Here is a 19769-nt window from a genome sequence, read left to right on the forward strand (position 1 = left end):
CTTTGTGCGCTGAAGGAGAGAAGCTCAGCCCACTGTTTACTGCTCATCCACCCCCCCCTCCTCTAACCCCCGTCCTCATGTTAGCAGGCGGAACAATTGGGGAGGGCCTTGCCCAGAGCTGGGGCGGTGTGGCAGGTCAACAGAATGGGCTGTGAATCCTGTGCCTCTGAATCCTCTGGGTGGGTGGTCCAGCTCTCTCCCCTCTCCGTGTCTCTCACACACACATGCCCTCTCCTCTCCTCCTCTCCTCTCCGCGATTAGCTCATCCACTAGGCCGGGACTGATGCTGTTGCCTGGGCTCTGTGATGTGGCGATAGGTGGCCCAGAGAGGAAGCCAGACATGGGTTTTTCTGCAGGATTAGTGGGTCCAGAAGAGACCCGGTCGACGGGAGGGGGAGGGGGGCGCAGCGGCCCACGTGGAGCCTGCCAGTGACTGGGTGGCAGTTAACGCTAATCCTGCTGCTGATTACCGCTGGCATGGGGGGAAATAAACAGTAATAAATGAACCCACAAGGCTGAGCACACATGCGCCTTCGCAACACAAGGCAAGTCAGGCTCACGCACTTGCACAATAGCGCACACATTCAGAAGCAACCAAAAACATGGTGGCAATACAGAAAGAAAAGATTGCTTTCGGTGATGGTATGGGTTGTCATCTGGTTGTATGACGAATGGCAACAAATACAGTCACGAGCTTCCTGGAGCTCGTGGAGATCGAGGCTCGTGGAGATTCAAACGTTAAGTTTTAAGTCACCAACAGTCCGAAAACCTCAAAGACATTAACATAGGACAATGTTAAAGTGCAAAATCAATCTTTCATCTCTCTTAATCAGCAAATAACCCAATCTTCCACTCTCACTATAATCAAAAACATCACTGTCAGACCACTGGACTCTGCTATTAACATGCCTTTACCCCCTTGACAAACTGCAGGAAAAACCTAACTTTTTTTTTTTATTCATGCATTTTGTATGCCCTTTTACTACATAATTAAGCTTCCATCAGAAAAGATGCACCTTTTTCCTGCATTATCCCCTTAGTCACAGTGACATCTAGTGAGCATAAGCCAGAAGTGACAATAATGAACAATTGGTGAAAAGGCTTATATTTAGAAACACACAGTTTCCCCAGAATAACACATGCAGGTGTTAACTGCTTGGAGAAAATACACCGAAACATAAGTTCCCAGGTCTAAAGAGGTGAATCTGAAGTGAGATGTTCGCTCACAGTCGGCAACAGGTGTCACTCTGCTTTGTTGTTCACAGCTTTAGGTTTATGGGGAACAAACAGAGTTTTGTGGCAGCAGGTCTGCGAAGAGAGTCGCCTCTGAAGCAACAGAGCAACAACGTTTCTTCTCGTCTACGGCGTTTGAGCAACGCCGCTATTTCAAGTAATGTGGTCAGAGTTTTGGTTGATCCTCTTTTTTCTGTACAGGCATGCAATGCTCTGAAGCATTAAGGAAGAACCGCTGCATATGAAAGCACAACCTTTAGACAGGAGGCATATAAATACGGATACTTTATATTTATTTCTGTTTGGCTTTTCCAGCTGCTGCTGCCATCCAACAGACTTACAATGCCATCAGGTTTCTTCTTTATGCTGGGTAAGACTGTTTATATTATATTATATTATACATACAGATATTATATATATATATATATATATATATATATATATATATATATATATATATATATATATATATAATGTGTGTGTGTGTGTGTGTGTGTGTGTGTGTGTGTGTGTGTGTGTGTGTGAATGAGAATGGGGTGTGTCCCTCAATAGAAATTCTTCCATCTGGGTTCAGATCGTAATTTTTACAATGTGAATTTAATAAAATCACATAATCTGACAGAACATTGTTTTCGCAGATTAAATGTGAGAGTGTTGTACGTTGCACTTAAACCACTGTGTGCATAAAAAGGTTCTCGGGCACGCTGCCTTAACACACAGGAAGATTCAGTTCAATAAGGCTGCGTGTGTTTTATATAATGGGAACTAGGTCTTATATCCTGCTGTAGTGCTTTTGTGCACGATTTCACATATGGCTGTAGAAATGTGTAGAAATGAAAGTTTTTGTAACATCTGGGGAGTAATTTCCCAAGTTGTTAATGCATTGTATTAAAGTTATTTTCTTGCTATATATATGTCGTATTTTTTTAAGATTATGAGCTGAAAGTGGACGTTTTATAGGTGTGTATTGTACTACCTGTGAGTTTCATACTGTGTTAAATGATAAGGCACTCTGAAACAGTGGGTCTAATGCGTGTTGGGTAAAAGGAACTGGGGAAAGACAAGAGGAAATGCATAGAAAGGCCAAAAAAGGTATGCTGAAACTGAATTTAATGATAAGGTAATCAGGTTTGATATATTGTTTTGACCTATTAGAACATTATATTTATTTTTTGTGTAGGTTTGGTTGTGGGGACCGCCATAGCAAACAAAACAATACTTGAGACAGATCTTATCACCTCCATCACCAACACCACCAGCACCTTCATCACCAACACCACCACCTTCATTACCAACACCAGCACAATGAACACGACCATCAATTATGATCAAACTACCATCAAGACAAGCAACTCAAGTACTGAAATGAACGTCAGCACTGAATCTTCTGGTGAGAGCTATTATCTGAACTCCTTTTACAATAAAGCCTATACTGTAAAGCAGTTCTTTCAGATATTTTAACCCTTGTAAATGGTCCAAACTTCACAGTTTCTTATTTTTCTTAACATAAAAAAAATGTTTTGATTGTTTTGTTGTAGGAAACAGCGCAATAAGTGTTGCTACTACAGGTAGAGCAAAGCCCAGCAGTCAGACTGTCACTGAAACTAAAAGGACCACAAAACCTCAAACCACACCTGCACCGGGTGGTCCTGTGGCATCTCAAACCACAAAAGGCACATTCCCGAAGAGTAAGCTGGGACTGATTTCTTACATTACCAAAATCAGCATGATTATTCATAGCTCTCTGCATGCCAATAACTGTGTTGATTGTAATAAACCCTTCATCTGCAGATCAAACAGATGAAACAGTTGTTGCAACAATCCAATTGAAAAGGTTCGCACGATTTTGCAGTTCTCCTCATTTCGACAGGATTAGCTCACAGCCTCGTCATGCAACCGTTTTTAGTGGAAAACCTCAGATAAACCCTGGCGTGCTTGCATCGAGGCACGTTTTGCAGCTAAACATCCAGATATTTTCTGCAGGAATAAAACAAGAATGATGGAGGCAAACATAAGTTCCAGAGGCCAGAATTGGCCTAGCAAAGATACAAATTTGGTCCACTGGACATCTTTGTGGCCCTTGATCTTAAATGAGTTTCCCTGAGCTAGAGGAAAGAGTTGCTTGAAATTGCTTGAAACAAAAGTGCAAATGAATATGAATATCCTTAATGTCAGCTGTGGGTGTTTTTCGATTGGATTATGGATAGACTAACGTTTTATGACAACTCATTGGCAGGTTTTTTATTTCATACAAGCGTCTTGTATATCTCACAGGTTCCACGTCCAGTCCAAAGACAGCTGGCTCTGACAAAACTGGTGAGTTAAACATACGTCAGCATGTCTGTGCCTCACAGAGGCTAGAACTTTTCTGTCAAATCTAGTGTGTAAATCTACAGTCAAATGCCACTTCATTAAGTCCACCTGTTCTTCTGCTCATCGATCAAATATCTGCTCAGCCAATCACATGACAGCAACTCAATGCATTTAGGCATGTGCATGAACAAGAGAGCGTCAGAATGGGAAGAAAGTTTTATTTAAGTGACTTTAAATGTCACGTGATTGTTGGGGCAGGATTGAGTATTTGGGACAACTGCTGATCTGGTGGGATTTTCCCCACACAACCATCTCTAGGGTTTACATAGAATGATCTGAAAAACAGAAAATATCTAGTGAGCGGCAGTACTCTGGGAGAAGGAGAGGATAATAGATTGACTGCAGGGAAAAGCAACTCAAACTATCAGTTTGTGCTCGACACAAGGTGTGCAGAAGAGCGTCTCTGAATGCACAACACATTAAATCTTGAAGCAGAAGGGCAACGGCAGCAGGAGGCCCCATCAGGTGCCACTCCTGTTGTATAAGAACAGGAAAGTGAAGTTACAGTTTGCACAACTCAACAAAACTCGAAAACTGAATTTGAAAAATGCTACCTGATCTGTGGCGTTCTGGTGGTAGGGTCAGCAATATGCTGTAAAAGCATGGATCCATCCTGCTTTGTATAAATGTCAGAATGGACCAGAAACTTCTGAGGAATGTTCTCAGCACCCTGTTGAATCTACGCCTCGGAGAATCAAGGCATCACTGATTGCATAGTGTAACTAATGAAGTGTCCTGTGAGTGTAGGTCTTTACTTGGAGGTCTGTGGGTCACAGTGCATAGCCACAGTGTTGGCAGATGTGCTTCACTCTAAACATGAATTGTATTTCCTCCTTCAGGTATCATCATTCTAGTCATTATCATCCTCGTGGTTGTGGCATTTTTACTTGTCTGTTACGTGGCAAAGAAAAGAAGAAGAGTAAGTAAAGAAGCTCTACATTCAATACCCAACAAAGAATGGTTTGACTGGGTTTCATACTGTTTGCTAAACATGTAGGTACAGACAGCGATTTATTCATAAAGACTGGGAGTGTGCGGGGAACTGATATCCTTGTTTGGTCCAAAGATTTTTTCAAAATGTGTGGTATCATGGTCATATAACTGCAGCTTTTGTTGCTCAGTTTAAGCCAGGGATCTGTGTTGCATGTAAAGAAAAACATTTAAATAAAGGCACTAATGCGTTCCCCTGTGTTCTGGATCTCCTCAGCGCTACTCAGTTGATTTTTCCTCCAGACAAGATGAAGTCAACATCCCTCTCAGCACCGTGGCGCCTGTTGATACCGCACCTCAAAATGGTCAGTTATTGGCTGGAGACAATGTGTCGCCTTAAATATAACATCGTTCTGTTTTTTGAACCAGGTTCCTCCATCTGAATAAATAAACATGTTTCCTGTCTGAATATTTTTCAGGTCTGAAAACCTTCGAAAGTACAGAAACTACTGCGAAAGAGCCAGAAGAACTGGAGGCAAAGCCAGGAGGCGCAGATGAAGTTAAACCCGAAGCACAGGAGGAGCAGAAAGGTAAGAACAAACCTGTCTGGATCTTTTTCACAATATTTGACTTGTCACAATAGGAAACCCAGATTTTACTCACAACTTCAACAACGGTTTTTTGATATTGTACCAATAATTCACTTTGAATTTTTCACACCAGCGCCTTTCCTGTTATGATGTGTTAAAGAAAATGGTTTCCGCGTGTGTGAAACTCAGATAAACAGCATGTGTTTGGTGGATTAAAAATGGTGTGAGTGTATAACGGTGTTTGCCACTTCCTCTTTCTTAAGATGTGTTAAGAGAACAAAAAGGAAGTCCTGTTCGTGACACCGCTCCTCACACGTTACCGTAGCAACATCCACGGATGCTGTAAATATTGAAATAGTGAAATCTTTATGTGTACATGACTCAGACGTTGACTTAACGGTTAACACGAAACTTAAAATATGAAATGAAGTCAGTTTGTTTAGAGGGAAAATCTGATGCAATACACACCAGTCTGACTCACACAGTTCTCCAGTATTCTGAAATGTGTGTGTGCACAGCTAACAAAGTTTTCTAGTTTAAAAAAAGCTCCCACAACAGATGCCCTGCAGTACTTTAGCCCACCACTTGATGGAAATGGGAGCTAAGTTAAGAAACAAGGAGTATGGTTAGTTTCCCTTTACCCAAGTAGATGCAAGATCTAATAAATAAATAAATCCTGAGGTTGTGGAAAGCTGTATCCCTAAGCCTTTGTGCAGGGAATCATGGAGATGAGCTTTTGCTCTTCTGTGACTTTTATATACAACATTGTTCCCTTTTTGTCATGCACTTGCTCATTAAAATGTTGTTGCTTTAATATTTTCGTTTCCTTGTAAATGAATAAAGTTTGTCCGATCCTAGTATTCTCCTTGTGTGACATTGTGGCGTGTCTCTCTGCCTTCCCCAACAATGTCTTGTCCCAGTTGTTGTGAAAAGGGTCTGCTTTTTGTTTGTTTCCCCCTCTCGTGTGACAGTAAAAATGAAATTTTGCCATCTACGTTTGATACTAATGTTGTCTAATCTCTGTGACAAGAATCTGTAGCACCTACTAGAAATGTACACTCACTTGCAGACATTTGGGGAACTGCTACTGTTGGTTTTGTGGGCAAAAGAGGTGTCAAGACAGCAAGTTAGTTTCATTGTTTGTTTAAAATTTTTTTTTATATCTACTATTTTAGGGCTTGAAAAAATCATTTTAAATTTGAAGAAGGCAAAGTTGATTTTGGGGGGGGGGGGGGGGGGGGGGGGCAATAGTTGAATTCGGTGTGAGAGGAAACAAGCATATACGCCCTTTTCAGGCTTTGGAAATTGAAGCCTGCTAAACACATGTCATTTCCATATAGGTAGTTTATGACATAGTACTGTGTAAAAAATCTTGTGCCCGTCGTTGCTTCTTCTGTATTTTACTGGAAACAGGTGCAGCAATTTAATGAAAAATCCACAATCATAAATGGAAATACAGCATATGAGGCAAAAAAAAGACCTCTTGAAAGCAAACTAGAAAAAGTTGCATTTCCTGCAAAAATGCAGTGTGAATGCCGTGTAGTGGAATCTGAAAACAGCAGAAGAAGGAGAGCTATCTGTTGAAAACACTGTGTAGAAGCTGAACTCTGCTGAAAGTAGATTACATGTAAGCAGGGAAGATGTGCAGCATCTGTCACATGTACTCGAACCCTTGCCACCAGAGCTCACGGCAGCTGCGCATCCGACTGCGCCAAACCAGTTCTGGTCTCAAACATAGATATGATGAGAGAGAAAAAAAATGTGCACTGTGCAGAAGAAGAAAAGAGGTGAAAATGCTGAATGTTCAGCAAAAAAGAGATAAGGAACCTGAAAATTGTGCTGAAAAGAGGTGAAAAGGCTGAAAACTGCTGATAAGAGGGGAATCAGCAGACTTTCTGCTGAAAAGAGGAAAAGAAGCTGAAGTTTGTGCTAAAAACAGCTTAAGAAGCTGGAATTTGTGCTGAAAAGTAGTGAAAAACTGAAAATGTTGCAAAAAGAGGTGAAAAGCTGAAATTTGTGTGGAAAAGAGTTTAAACAGTGGAAGTGTTAACTGAAAAAAATGTTGCCATAAGCGGGATTCGATCCCGGGCCTCCTGGTCAGAGAACGACTGCCCCTCTCACTGAGCTAAAACGTGGCTCAGCCCAGCAAGCAAAACTAGTGATCACACTGATAATGTGGTCCCTGTTAGCAAATGGGCCAAAAAATGGCATAAAAGGCTGAATATCTGAAAAAGTATAAAAGTTATCATCACCAAAAGATATAGCAGAAATAGCAGAACAGTTTAAAGTTTGAACGGTGAAAATCGACTGAAAACTGAGGGAGTAGTTAAGAAATGGAGCAACTAGAATAATAAAGGATAAAGAGAAACAGGGTCTCAATAGTGTGAATGCCTCACAGGCATTCACACTATTGAGGTGTAGCTCAAGATCAGCCTATTTTCTTGCATGTCAGATAGAGTGGTGTATAATCTTGTGCAGAGACACAGATCTAACACAGACCCTGAGTAGCAGAAAATAATGACTGCGGCTCACATTGACAGGCATCTTAAAGCCACACATTGAGATAAGCACATTGTTGTGACTTTTGCAAACTGCGTGTCGTGCAAAAGGGGTATGGGCTGACGTTTTTAGGAGACTTTTCACTTGTCTTGTCTTGCTGACCACTGAGAGAGCTTTGCACTTCCAGAAATATTGCATACTGATTCAAACGGTGCATTTGTTACAGTTTATTTTGGTTGGGTTTAATATTTTTCTTCAGGATCAAAATTGCTGTACAGCTATTTTATATAGAAAGATTTAACTAATGACACAAAAGCTGACTCTTATCACCCATTATGATCTTTTATCAGGACCGAGTACTCCTCTGGCCAGTGAGTTGGCAACATTATTTATCATTTGTATTTGGACCGATCACAAATACTTCTCTTTTTTTCTCTGTACAGTGGCCATTTTTAAACAGAAAACTGTGTTTTAACCGTGGATACATCTCAAATATACAGATCAAATAACGCTCACACAGAAAGCAATAGTTACTCACGTGTTGTCGGTGTGTTTAAGCATCAAATCAAAGCAGGCAGGATTTACTCACAATTGACAGCAAAAGCAAGGAAAGCAACTGTCCTGGCTCTCTCTGAAATGAACCAATCAAAGGTCAGTTTGATAGCAAGTTACTCTGCACAGCCCTTGACCTGAAAGGCAGCATGTATAAAAACTGCCATCAGTCTAGAAACGCACAATAATTTGCTCAAATGTGGGTATAATAGCTTGGTATATCTACAGGAAGTGTTTGAGGTGCTTTTTTCAGCCATCCCACTGAAAAATCGAACACACGTGCTTCTATTTTTCAGCATTTAGAATCAGACTATATGTGTTAACTTGACGAGAAGCACTTTTTCCCCCCTTTTTTTATGTAAATATTTAAATAGTGATTGTACTGTACTGTGAGTAAGTCAATACTGTGCTTGAATGGAAACACAAATCCAAGCTGCTGTTAACCAGCTGCTTTTGCTGCACTCAAAAAAATATTTATGCCCAAAATCCTACGTAAATGTCCCGTGTAACTTTGTAACATAACTACAATGCCAAATGGAATCTGGTCAAATGAAACCTAGTTGACTGGTATACATGTCAGCTAGGTTTCACATTTCACTGTGTTATTACATCTTCCAACAAACCGATGCATTCTCATAAACTTATAATAAATCTATTAAAAATACATAGCAGTGGGTTTGTGGTTTGTGGAAGCTGCCCCACCATATTTGAATTCAGTGGCCAGGAATGACTCCTCGCTTCTTACTAATGGCATTTTATATTTGCGGCTAAAAACCGGCCACATATGTAGTAAGTTGTGCCTCAAACTTTAAACTCAAGATATTAAGCATAATAACTATGGTTTATCATTAGAGGCGAGGTCTTTTGATCCTTTTCCTCCTCACCTAAAATCTCATCTACTGAATTGAAGTCAGGGCTCTAACACAAATGCTAATTAATTACAGATATTATTGCACGTTCTTATTCTCAGTAGATTAGACATGTAATCTTACTGTCTCCAGACAGCTGACAAGTTTGCTATATAAAAACACCAGCTGGCTATAGGCTAACATTATGTCAGTTAATATTAGGCTTGAGTATCCTAAAAATCTCACCTTTCCTCTGATAAACAGTTACATACTCACGTCATATGAAATTTTATTTAATTAGTGGTGGAGTCCAGCAATTTTAGACCCACTTCAAAGGTTTCACTAATGCTGGCAAACAGCAGGTAACACAAGCTAACAACAGCTAACAGAGGCTAACAGTAGCTAAAACAGTAGCACTTACCAACAGCTCAGAATATCCCCAGCAACAATTCAACTCGGTATGGCTGCCATGGTCAAAAGTGAGCTGATTCACATTGCACTCCTTTCACATAGTTTTAGAGTCCTTTTCCAGAGTGAATAAAGTTTCTCACCCAACATTGACAGCTGAGGTAAACAGTAGACCGACAGCCTTCCACAAGTAGGAAAAAACCAAGTTATAATTTTTGTTTTGTTTTGTTTTTATCGGAGAACTGTACATGTGCAGCTTTTTCAATTACAAGGTATTCCTCACTTTATACTATATTTTACTCTTAAGGTAAAGGCTTATGGTGAGCTGTATGTGGGGCTGAACAGAAATGAGAAAAAGGCTTGTAAAGATCGGCTAGGCAGAGCTCAAACTGGAAAGGATGTGCAGCAGATTAGGGTGGTTAAGGATAGACATTGAACTCTTATAAAAAGTGAAGAGAGTATGTTGAGAAAGAGTACTTTGAGGAGCTAATAATTAAGGGAAATGAGAGAAAAAGGACGACGGATGGAGGACAGTGAATCAGGAAGTGCAGAGGACTTGCAGAGGAGTGGAAGAGGCAGCTGGTCCAGATGGACGGTATGAAGATACGTTTAACCAGGATGTTTAACACAGTTCTGGAGGGAGAGATCATGCCTGAGGAATGGAAGTGTGCAGAGCTGCGTCACTACAGAAGATAAAACTGAAGAATCATACCATGAAGCTAGTTGTTGAAGCCAAGGTTAAGAAGAGAGGTGATTATCAGTGAGCAGCAGCATGGTTTCATGTCAAGAATGAGCTCTACAGACGTGATGTTTGCTTTGAGAGTGGTGATGAAGAAGTACTGAGAACGTTAGACCTGTTGTTTGCAAATAGATGTGTTGCCCCCTGGTGGCAGTTGAAAAAAAAGCAAAGAGTTGCGCATTGGCTTCATGTTTAAAACCCAAACGAAATAGTAGTTAGAGGCTGATTCATGCCAGGAATCCACCTGTGAAGAATAGTTTAGCAAAGGCTCAAATAACGACTGACCAGCCAGCTTAGTCATTCCACAATTACGTCTTGAAGAACAGCCATCTTCCTCTTTCCCTAATTTCTCCTTTCCCTCTCCCTAAGACTGGGTCAGATAATAATGGGGCCGCCCTACTTTCCCACAGCCTCCAACAGCTGCATGGCTGTGGCTCATTAGGAAGTGATCACTAATCAGCTGCATCATTACCAACATGGTGGCCCCCTCAAATGCTTTTGCCCAAGAAATATCATGCCTGAGGACAAACTACTTCAGGCTGTTTAAGTGGAAATGCTGTGATTATGGGGCACCTAAATAATTCAAACAGCGGTTCTGCAATGTCATCTAGATTTAAAGGAAAAAATGAAGAAATGTTTCAAGAATTTCACACAATTAACTTATTGCAAAAGTTTAACATTCTGTCGAAAAGGTATGACACAAATACAGGGGCATTCCAGTATTTTCAAACTCAGTCCGTGTGTTTATTCTACTTATCCACATTGTTTCAGTTTCCATTTATTTTAATCACTGTTTTTTATCTTGAGAACCACAAAAAACAGCTGTGCTTTCTGCTTTTGTTGTCCTTTACAGCTGAGACTGATAAATCTGTTGCTGATCCCAGCACTGAGTCTGCAACTCCAGCTCCTGCTCCCGCTCCAGACAGCTCTGAGGACAAGCCCAAAGCGGATGTAGCTGAGCCTCCTGCACCTGTGGAGTCCACTGTGGAAGTCAAAACTGATGATGAGGCCGCTGTCTCCAACAAGACTTCAGTGGAGTCCCTGAAGGAGACAAATGAGAACAACAGCAACAACGCTGGCTTCATTCAGACGAGAAGTTGGTATTTAGATCATTTGTTCCCTCTAAACATTCATCACAGGTCCTTCACCTTCGGAAATCCTAAAATACAGTTTACAGAAACGCCCGTATAGTACACTGAGTATGATGCAGGCCTTCAAACACTCAGGTCTCATGGATTTGTCTTAACAAATCCCAAACTCGCTCGCGAACTTACTGTTCTGCTATATGGGGTAAACGTTCAGCTCTTCCGTGTTCATATCCGAGTTACAACAAAATGCAACATTTCAACACACTGCCGTCTAACAGAGAAACAACAAAAGCAGAACTTTCGTGCATATTGTGAATTCCTTCCTCTATTTACCCTGAAAATCTAGATTACTGTGAAACATTGGAAGGTAGATTAAGACTTTTTCTTTCAGCCTGACATGTGTACACAGTTCTTAGTCAGTGTAATTGTGTAAAGGATCTTCTCTAAAATGAGTGTGAAAGAATGCCCCTTCTAGTGGTTGAATAGTGTAAGTAATAGGGAATAACAGCATGTGTAGGTGTGATCTTTGCGATCAGCTGAACTCGAATCAAACTGATCTTCTAAAAATTGTCTTTTTGTGATAAATTTATGTAAGCAAAATCACTTAAAGAGTACTGTGACAGACTAGAGGTGTATCCAGGGTGTACCCCACTTCTTACTCTGTGGCATCTGGGATAGGCTCCCCCACTGTCAAAGTAAACCAGGAAACACAGGACAAGCACGGCGACCGAGAACTAACCACGAGACACGGCTGAGAGGGAAGACAGATGACTAAACATAGAAAGAACAAACCCTACACTAGAGATGTGACACACTAAACATGGAAGGCAAAGGGACAAAACCTAAGAACCAGGAATCCCAAAGACACAGACATGACACTGACTGAGAAGACAGGGAACGTGGAACATGGAGCATTGGAGGCGCACAGAAGCAGACACCAAGAGAAAATCATAAATAATGAAATCAATGACTATAAATAACACAAAACACTCTGTCAACAACCATGACACCATTCAAATTTGGCTTAAGTCCATCAAGGTCTTCAGTGTCAACTTAATTATTAATTTATTGGTTGGAAAATGACAAAAAGCCGTGTGTATAGTCAACTTAAATTACTGGAAAAAGATTAAAAATATCAAGTATGATTGATCGGTAAAGAGATAATAATGCTGTATAGAGCTATTTAAAACTATGTTTTTACTGCCATTGTTTGTATTGGCACCATATGGGCATACGGGCAATGATATGGATATGTGGATTTTTAATATCACGTTACTTCGGACCTCTAACCTGTTCTTCAAGGTCAAATAAGGTCAAACTTTCACAAAATGTCTTTAATATCTTCTGGACATCAGGTCTTGTTTGATCACATAATGGCTTAGTGGGGCAGAGAAATATTTTGTACATAACTGTGGAAGTGGACTCTAACCTCCAACCCATCACTGTCAGGTGATGGGTTGTCAGTTTAAGTATTTTTCAGTTTAAATACTGCAGCATTGTCCTGTTTTCATGTGTCATTAAAAACAAATCAACCCAGTTTCAGTATGGTATTAATGCTACTTTCAGTTCAGTGATGAGCACCACCCCCTTGTTTGTGAGCTCTGACTTTATTTTTCTAAAACCTGGTTGCCTGTTTTCTGTTCAATGTAATGAGAGGACGTCCTTTGTGGTGATTTTGGGTAGTAATGTCCTGTTTTCAAAATATTTGCAACCCAATTCCAGTATGATTGAAACTGAATTGATAAAGACAGAAGACCTACAGTTTAATGCATTTTAGCATAGATATTAATAAATTCATAAATCCACAGGATAAAAGAAGAAATCAAACTCTGAGCTGGTGTGTATTTCCCCCCAAACCTTCAGAGCCCTACATTAAACAGTTCTTATTATTACAGACAGTCGGTGCCAGCTTAGACTCCTCAAAAGCTAATATGTCAACTGAGCACTCACCTTCCTGCTCTGATGTCTGGCCCTCCTCCACCTTCTTCTCTGACAGACTGACTCCCCGTCCTGAGTAAAATCCTTTCTGCCTCATCCTGCCCTCTGCTTCCTCATGGTTAAAAATGTGAGCTATAAGTCCCGCTATCCACTACAAAGGACACTGAATACAAGTTTCACTTTGAATGGGGTGCATTTCTGAACTCTTACTAAAGTTAAGATCCTCAAATTGAAGAAATTTGAGTCTAAGCAATAGAAGTATCACTTAACCTTCCTTGTGGCCATAAAATATGGAAGCCCAGGATGTCATATAGGTTGCATAAAAGGTGCTTGGTGTAGCGGTCTCAGTCTCATATCCCCCAACAGAGGACAAAAATTAATAGCGGGGTTTTACGAGGATATGGGGATTCTAAATATCACATTTTACCTCACTTTTACATTTCACATCTGCCTTACTTTTAAGCTGATCCCCAAATTTGTTACACCTTTAAAGAGAGTGTTGCCAGCCAGTTAGACATATACCGTATTATAATGCTACATATTAAGTTCACGTTATTCGTGTCCACTTATTTACTTAATCAATATCTACTCCTACATAATGTTTGTGTAATCAAAGTAAACATCTGTCACGTCGCTCTTATCTGATTTTTGCTGCACTGCAAACTTCTTAAAGCACATTTAAACAGAAAGGCGAAAACAAAATGAATATGTACTAAATACAGCGTTATTCCCTTAAAAGTAAATGCTCCCCAGAGAGTGAGTTGCCTCTGCAGAGGTGTGCGCTTCTTGTTTTATCCTTGATTTGACTTCTCCTCTAGTTTTGACCGTCAAGCAAGTGGTTTTTGACATGATAGTGTGCATCCACAACGCACCCACAGCTACACCCTATTTCTGTTTCTTTTGAATAGATTTGATCTTCTGGGAAGTTCCTCTCGACTGTCCGGTGGGAGATATTGTGGCAGCCTGGTAACCGTGCTGTTCCTCAGAAACTTGGTAAGACTACATAACACTACAAGACAAATGCTGTGCTGCAGCTGCTCCACCGCTCAGCCAGCTTAGCTGTTAATAAAAGGACAACTCCCGCCACCAGCTGAAAGTCAACCACATACGACCAGCGGGCGTGCAGTGTTACAGCTTCCTGTCCTGAAGTAACTTATTAAAAATAGAAATACCATAACCATAAAATCTAAATTTGTCTAATGTCCAAGTCCTGAAATTGTAAATCATCTTGACAGCCTGACATCCAGCGGCTTATAAATACTCATCATGGGAAACTGCAACCAAAACCGAGCATAAGTGAAACATGAAGTAGTATTACATACACGAGTTAGTTAAGTTGATTGTTGAATCAAAGTCAATTTTGCAAGCTGCTGACTGGATCGCCATCATTTCCACAATTAGGCAATAACAGAGAGACACACCCAAGCCAAACACTTCTATCAAAATGTGTTTCTGCAAACTCTGAGTCATGCTTGACATCACTCCTTTATTCATCTGACGTCTCCCGCTCTGTTTTTCGCTGATGGATGACATCCTTCTCTCACACGAGTAGTAACATGGATCCTCTCGGTCTAATCATCACATGCTTTGGATGTAAGGCCCACATCTGCACCTGCAGTCCACCCTCTCTTCCTATCAGCTCAACAATGCTCCGGGCTGCAGCCAGAGGCCTGAGGAATTCACACTGCTCTTAACAGCTGATGATAAGCTCACATCTGAGAGGCTAACTGCTCGGGAGCTCGGCGTTTTCAGTCACGGATCATTTCCGCTCTCACAGAAACAGCAGCTTCAGAAATGCCGGGAATGTCCATTTCTGCAAAGGCAATCGCTTCTAGTTCTGTCTCTGATACTTGCTCACATGTTTAGTGGGTCTTTAAGATAAGAAAAATGAAGGCAATCAGCATGACTGTGAAATCAGCTATGCATTTACACAATATTACAGTTAACTATTTGATCATTGGCATCCAAACCTCTATTTCAAAACGTTCTTATTGTGCTGTCCGTAGGAAAAGTGCAGGTTTTCCCATTATCAATGATGAATGGGACTGAGACTGCTTTCATTTTGCTAACAGCAGCTGTGATTTTTCTACAGTGTCACGTCAAAGTACATTCTGTGACAAATCTTTTCTTCAGTAGTTGGCAGGCAGCTTTGTTTGTGGATTTAGACTCTGTGGTGGCAATTAGTTTTTCTTTTCCTGTAACTGAAGTTCATTTTTTATATGCCTGGCTATGTTGGACCAATGAAATGCCTCTCTAATTATATTGCTGAGTGGGCAATTAATTTTCCTAAGGAGTCACATGAGAAACTGGGACTGTTGTGGAAAGCTGCGTAATAACAATAATAATGTCAATAACAATATTAATAGAAAAATGACATAAAGCATATAACTAGACACATACTAATACTTAATTCAGTTCAATACTGAATTCAGTTCAACAGTGCAGCCCTCCACAACAGTCCCAGAAAATATACATGCAAGCTCTCTAACTCTGCATAATACACCAAGCATATAAATGCAATCAGTTTGATGCCGTGTGTGTTCATTAGTCTGAGAAGCTTAGCTGGATGTGGTCTAGTGCTCTGAAATGAGCATTATTTTAGGCTTCAGAGTGAGTAATGAGCATGCTTAACAAAGCACTTACTAAAGCGCTTACGGAGTCTAAAACTCACAGAACCACTTTAGCGTGTGCCATCCATAGCACCTTACTTTATTCAAAGTGCAATGGAACAATGTAACTGTCTCTAGAAATATGTAAATTCTGCATAACAGGAAAGCCAAATATGACTATGTTTTATAGACAAAGTTTGCTTTTATAAGTTACCCTGCAGGATTCATTTACAATAAGCATGACATACAACATAAAAACATTGTTTTCTATCTTAGTCATGTCAAGAAGTAATTATTATTCTTTTTAATTCATGGTCCAAATGGATGGCATAGATCAAACAGCTAGCATGTGTTTGTGCAGAGGTGCCAAAGACTGCAGTTCATGGAATGGTCAGTCTTAGAGACACGTTAAAATACCCACCTGTACAGTAGAAGTGTACATGAAAATAATTTTTTAAAAAAACCTTTGGTTACTAATTTTCCCTCTTCTTACTCACCTGTTAAAACTGCCTAATCTGCACACGAGTGACAGGTCGATGTTACCAGCTGCTTGCAAGGCTTGATCTTTAATCCTCTAAGTTTTGAAGTTTGGAGGATTTTTATGCAGTTATGTGCCAAATAATATCACTTGCTGTGTTTTTAGTATCACTAGCAGTCTATATAGTTAGGCACAAAGGTGGCAGACATCAAAAGTTTCTCATCCAGAATGCTCTGTTTTATTTTGTTTTTTCATAAATCCAAAAAGTACTCAGCTCTAACCCAGCACGTTTTAAAGGTGTACTTGAAGAGAGATGAAAGGCTTCTAAGAAAGCAACTACATTTTTATACCTAACAAGTTAAGAGTGAGACATGATGCCTCAGATGCCAAAAGACACCCTGTGTGAATCTCTTAGCTGGCCTGGGAATGAGAACAGGCAGTCTGGAGAACCATCAGAAAAAAGAAAAGTGAAGACTGCACTGATCCCCACCTGGTTTGGGAAGTGATGAGCAAGGTGAAGTTTAAAGGCTGGAGGGGAAGATAATGGACATGAGCTGCCAGGTCATAAACTAAACCAGCATAATTAGACCTGAGACTTTGCTGTGTTATTTTCCAGTCAGAGCAAAGCTTTCATGTCTGATGGTTAATGTTGGTGGAAACTGCCGGTACCGCCTGGGAAGAATATTTCACGGTGAGGAAGAGGCAGAAGTGAAAGAAGGATAGACTCAGATTTTACTCTTTGAGACAAGCAAAGCTAGTAGTTAGCGGGAAGCAGCAGAGGCACTTACTGGAAAGGTGGTGTAGAAACAGGTCAAAGAGATGAAGAGAGATGAAGATCTGTGGCTGAAGATGGTGGTTTGCCTTTCCTGAGCTTTTGTGTGTGGAACACAAAGTAACACAAACAGTACAAAAGAAAATAAAAATATTAATACAAACTTTTTTCTGGTTTTTTTAGAAGCTGTCTCTATTTTCTTACAATTTTCTTGGGAGACATATAAACATAAATTTGTGGCGGGCTGGATGACAATAGCGCAGTGCTGAACACAGGGTCTTTATCTCAGTAATAACAGTGAAGGAAAGCTTCCTGCTCGTGAGGTTTGATGTGGTTCAATCTGGCAGGTCAGCCGTTACACCTGGGAAGCTTTGCAGAAGGGAGGGACTGCTGGAAAACACCGACAAGCCCTTCACACTGCAGAAACAGTGAAGAAAGAAAGAAACAGCTGGCGGAGGCTGGATCAGCCCCTTTTTCCCTACACGTTGTGCTGCTAAGCACCAAGTTTTTGCTAAAACTTTTCAACTGCAAAGTCACAAGACAGCAATTACACCTGTGTTATTTGCACTGCGTTTGCAGAATGATCCTGTGCATGCAGCTTTGAGAGAATGGTGGAGTGAACGGTTTTACTGCAATGATTTATTATGAGATGAGAGAAGTTTCAGGAGCATTGAGTTTATGCGATTTAAGAAGGCATGTTTAAAGTATCTTGTGGTAAAATACATTCATCGTCTAAATGTCTGTAAGGGTTGATCGTATCTGCATAACATAATGGATTAAAATAGCAGTAAATGAGCATTAGTGGATGGATGGACTGATCACAGAGCAGGGGATTTTCTTTTTGTTTAATTATAGTCTTGCTAAATCATAAGTAAATGGTCATCTATATCAAAGTCTCTCACGATCGCCAAAATATTCTTAAATCAATTACTATATCAGATTTACATTACTGTGCAAAAGTTTTGAATCACTCATTTCTTTATATTTTGCTCGGAAAATGGGAAATAGTCAGAGTGAGTTATTGGAACGTGTGCAAAAATGGATGGAAATACAGTATGTTAAGGCAAAAACAGAGTTTGTACAATTGTAGCAATTTTTATTCTTCAACACAGCCTGAACTCTCTCGGGTGATCTTTCTTCTAATTTCTTTAAGTTGTCTTCAGGAATAGTTCTCCAGGCTTCTTGAAGGACATTCAAAGCTCTTCTTTGGATGTTGGCTGATTTTTGTTCTGTTCTCTGTCGAGATGATCCCACACTCTTTATTCATGTTGAGATGCCGGGTCTGGGGAGGCCAATCCATGACTGATAAATGTTCCATTGTGTGTTTTTCTATCCAGGTATGCTTTTACTGCATTGGCAGTGTTTGGGATCATTGTCTTGCTGAAAAAGCCACTGCCAGTCAGATGCTTTCAACATGGTATTACATGGTGGATTAAAATCTGATGGCACATTTCTTTGTTCATATTTCAATAAATTTTGATAGATCCCCAACACCACTGGTTCAAATATAGTCCCAAACAATGGAAGGAGCCAGCATCGTGTTTTACAGATGACTGTAGATACTCACTATTGTACCTCTCTCCTGAGCTCATCCTTACTTACTGAACCAAAAACTTCACATTTGGATTCATCACTCCATCAGATCAGTTGCCACTAATTTTCAGTCTTGTGGGGAGGTTTTTTGGCACAACTCAGCTTTTTCTCCCAGTTCCCCTTCCTTAAGCATTGCTTCCTGACAGCTACCCATCCACTGGGACCATTTGTGATGAGGCTTTAATTAACAATAAATGGATCAACTGAATGATAGCTGTGTCTCTCAGGTCCTGTGTCAGGTCTTTGCTGGATTTTTTTCTTATCTCATAAGTTTGTTCGTTTTGGTCCATGATTTACTAGAATCGCCATTTCTCCTGGAGTATTGCTCAGAATTGAATCAAACTTCCAAACAATGATCACCAACTCACAGTTTTATTTTCAGATCGTCTTCAGAAAATGATAGTTTGCAAGTTAGCGCATCCAATATAGAAACAATCTATAAAATGTGCTTCTAAAGTTAGGAATTGAACTCGTGTTTTTAGGGACATTAAAGGAAATGAGACTGTGCTTTAGTTGAATTCTTTAAAATGCTTGGAAGGAACTGACCTGTAGCAGAGGTCAAGGTCAACAAATCATTGACTAACCATTCCAGGCATACAAGTGACTGACTCTTCCTGATGAAATGTAAAGAGGATAAATCTGTCAGTAGCGTTTGGCCTTTGACCTTTGGAGATGACATTTTCTGTAACACCTTTCAAATCTCTTAGAAAAATGTGCTCTAAACAAAACTGAGTGATGGGACATGTTTTTGTTTAGTGTGCTTGTTTGGAGTGAGCCTCTTTTGAGGTCATAATTTGATTTGGTAAGAAGGCTCAAACACTCGCAGACGAGGTCATCCAGACTTTTTCAACCTGAAATCAGGGCAAAACTTTAAAGCATGACGTTGCAACACTTACAGCAGATTAACACTATGTGCTGTGTTTTTATATGTAGAACTTCATCATCGATCTTTAACAAAACCACAGAGTTTACCCTCTTTCTTTGGCTGCTTGACTTTAGAGGTTCTGGGTTTAAATCCTTCACAAAGGTCATAGGTCACATAGTCCTTATTACAGGGTACACAGTGACTGCAGAAGGATAATGTGGCCTCAGTGTCAGAATGAACTGGCTCACATTCTT

At 40.3% G+C, this 19769-nt stretch overlaps 1 protein-coding gene across 3 annotated transcripts in view; it reads left to right on the forward strand.

Moving 5' to 3' along the window:
- Positions 1-1322: 1322 nt before the first annotated feature.
- Positions 1323-19769, forward strand: part of si:dkey-27h10.2 (uncharacterized) — a 28655-nt gene continuing 10208 nt past the window's right edge. Inside the window, exons 1-10 of one of the 3 annotated variants that reach the window (XM_076884822.1) lie at positions 1323-1390; positions 1549-1603; positions 2414-2623; positions 2772-2921; positions 3508-3549; positions 4446-4525; positions 4814-4901; positions 5016-5126; positions 11026-11268; positions 14107-14191. In XM_076884822.1, the coding sequence (XP_076740937.1) occupies positions 1576-1603; positions 2414-2623; positions 2772-2921; positions 3508-3549; positions 4446-4525; positions 4814-4901; positions 5016-5126; positions 11026-11268; positions 14107-14168 (1014 nt within the window). In that variant the 5' untranslated portion in view covers positions 1323-1390; positions 1549-1575 and the 3' untranslated portion in view covers positions 14169-14191. Of the gene's footprint in view, positions 1391-1464; positions 1604-2413; positions 2624-2771; positions 2922-3507; positions 3550-4445; positions 4526-4813; positions 4902-5015; positions 5127-11025; positions 11273-14106; positions 14192-19769 lie in introns of those variants that run through there. The other 2 variants (XR_013098937.1, XM_024802657.2) reach the window with 2 other exon arrangements.

This window comes from Maylandia zebra, linkage group LG6 (assembly GCF_041146795.1).
Source record: "Maylandia zebra isolate NMK-2024a linkage group LG6, Mzebra_GT3a, whole genome shotgun sequence".
In the NCBI taxonomy this organism is placed as follows: domain Eukaryota; kingdom Metazoa; phylum Chordata; class Actinopteri; order Cichliformes; family Cichlidae; genus Maylandia; species Maylandia zebra.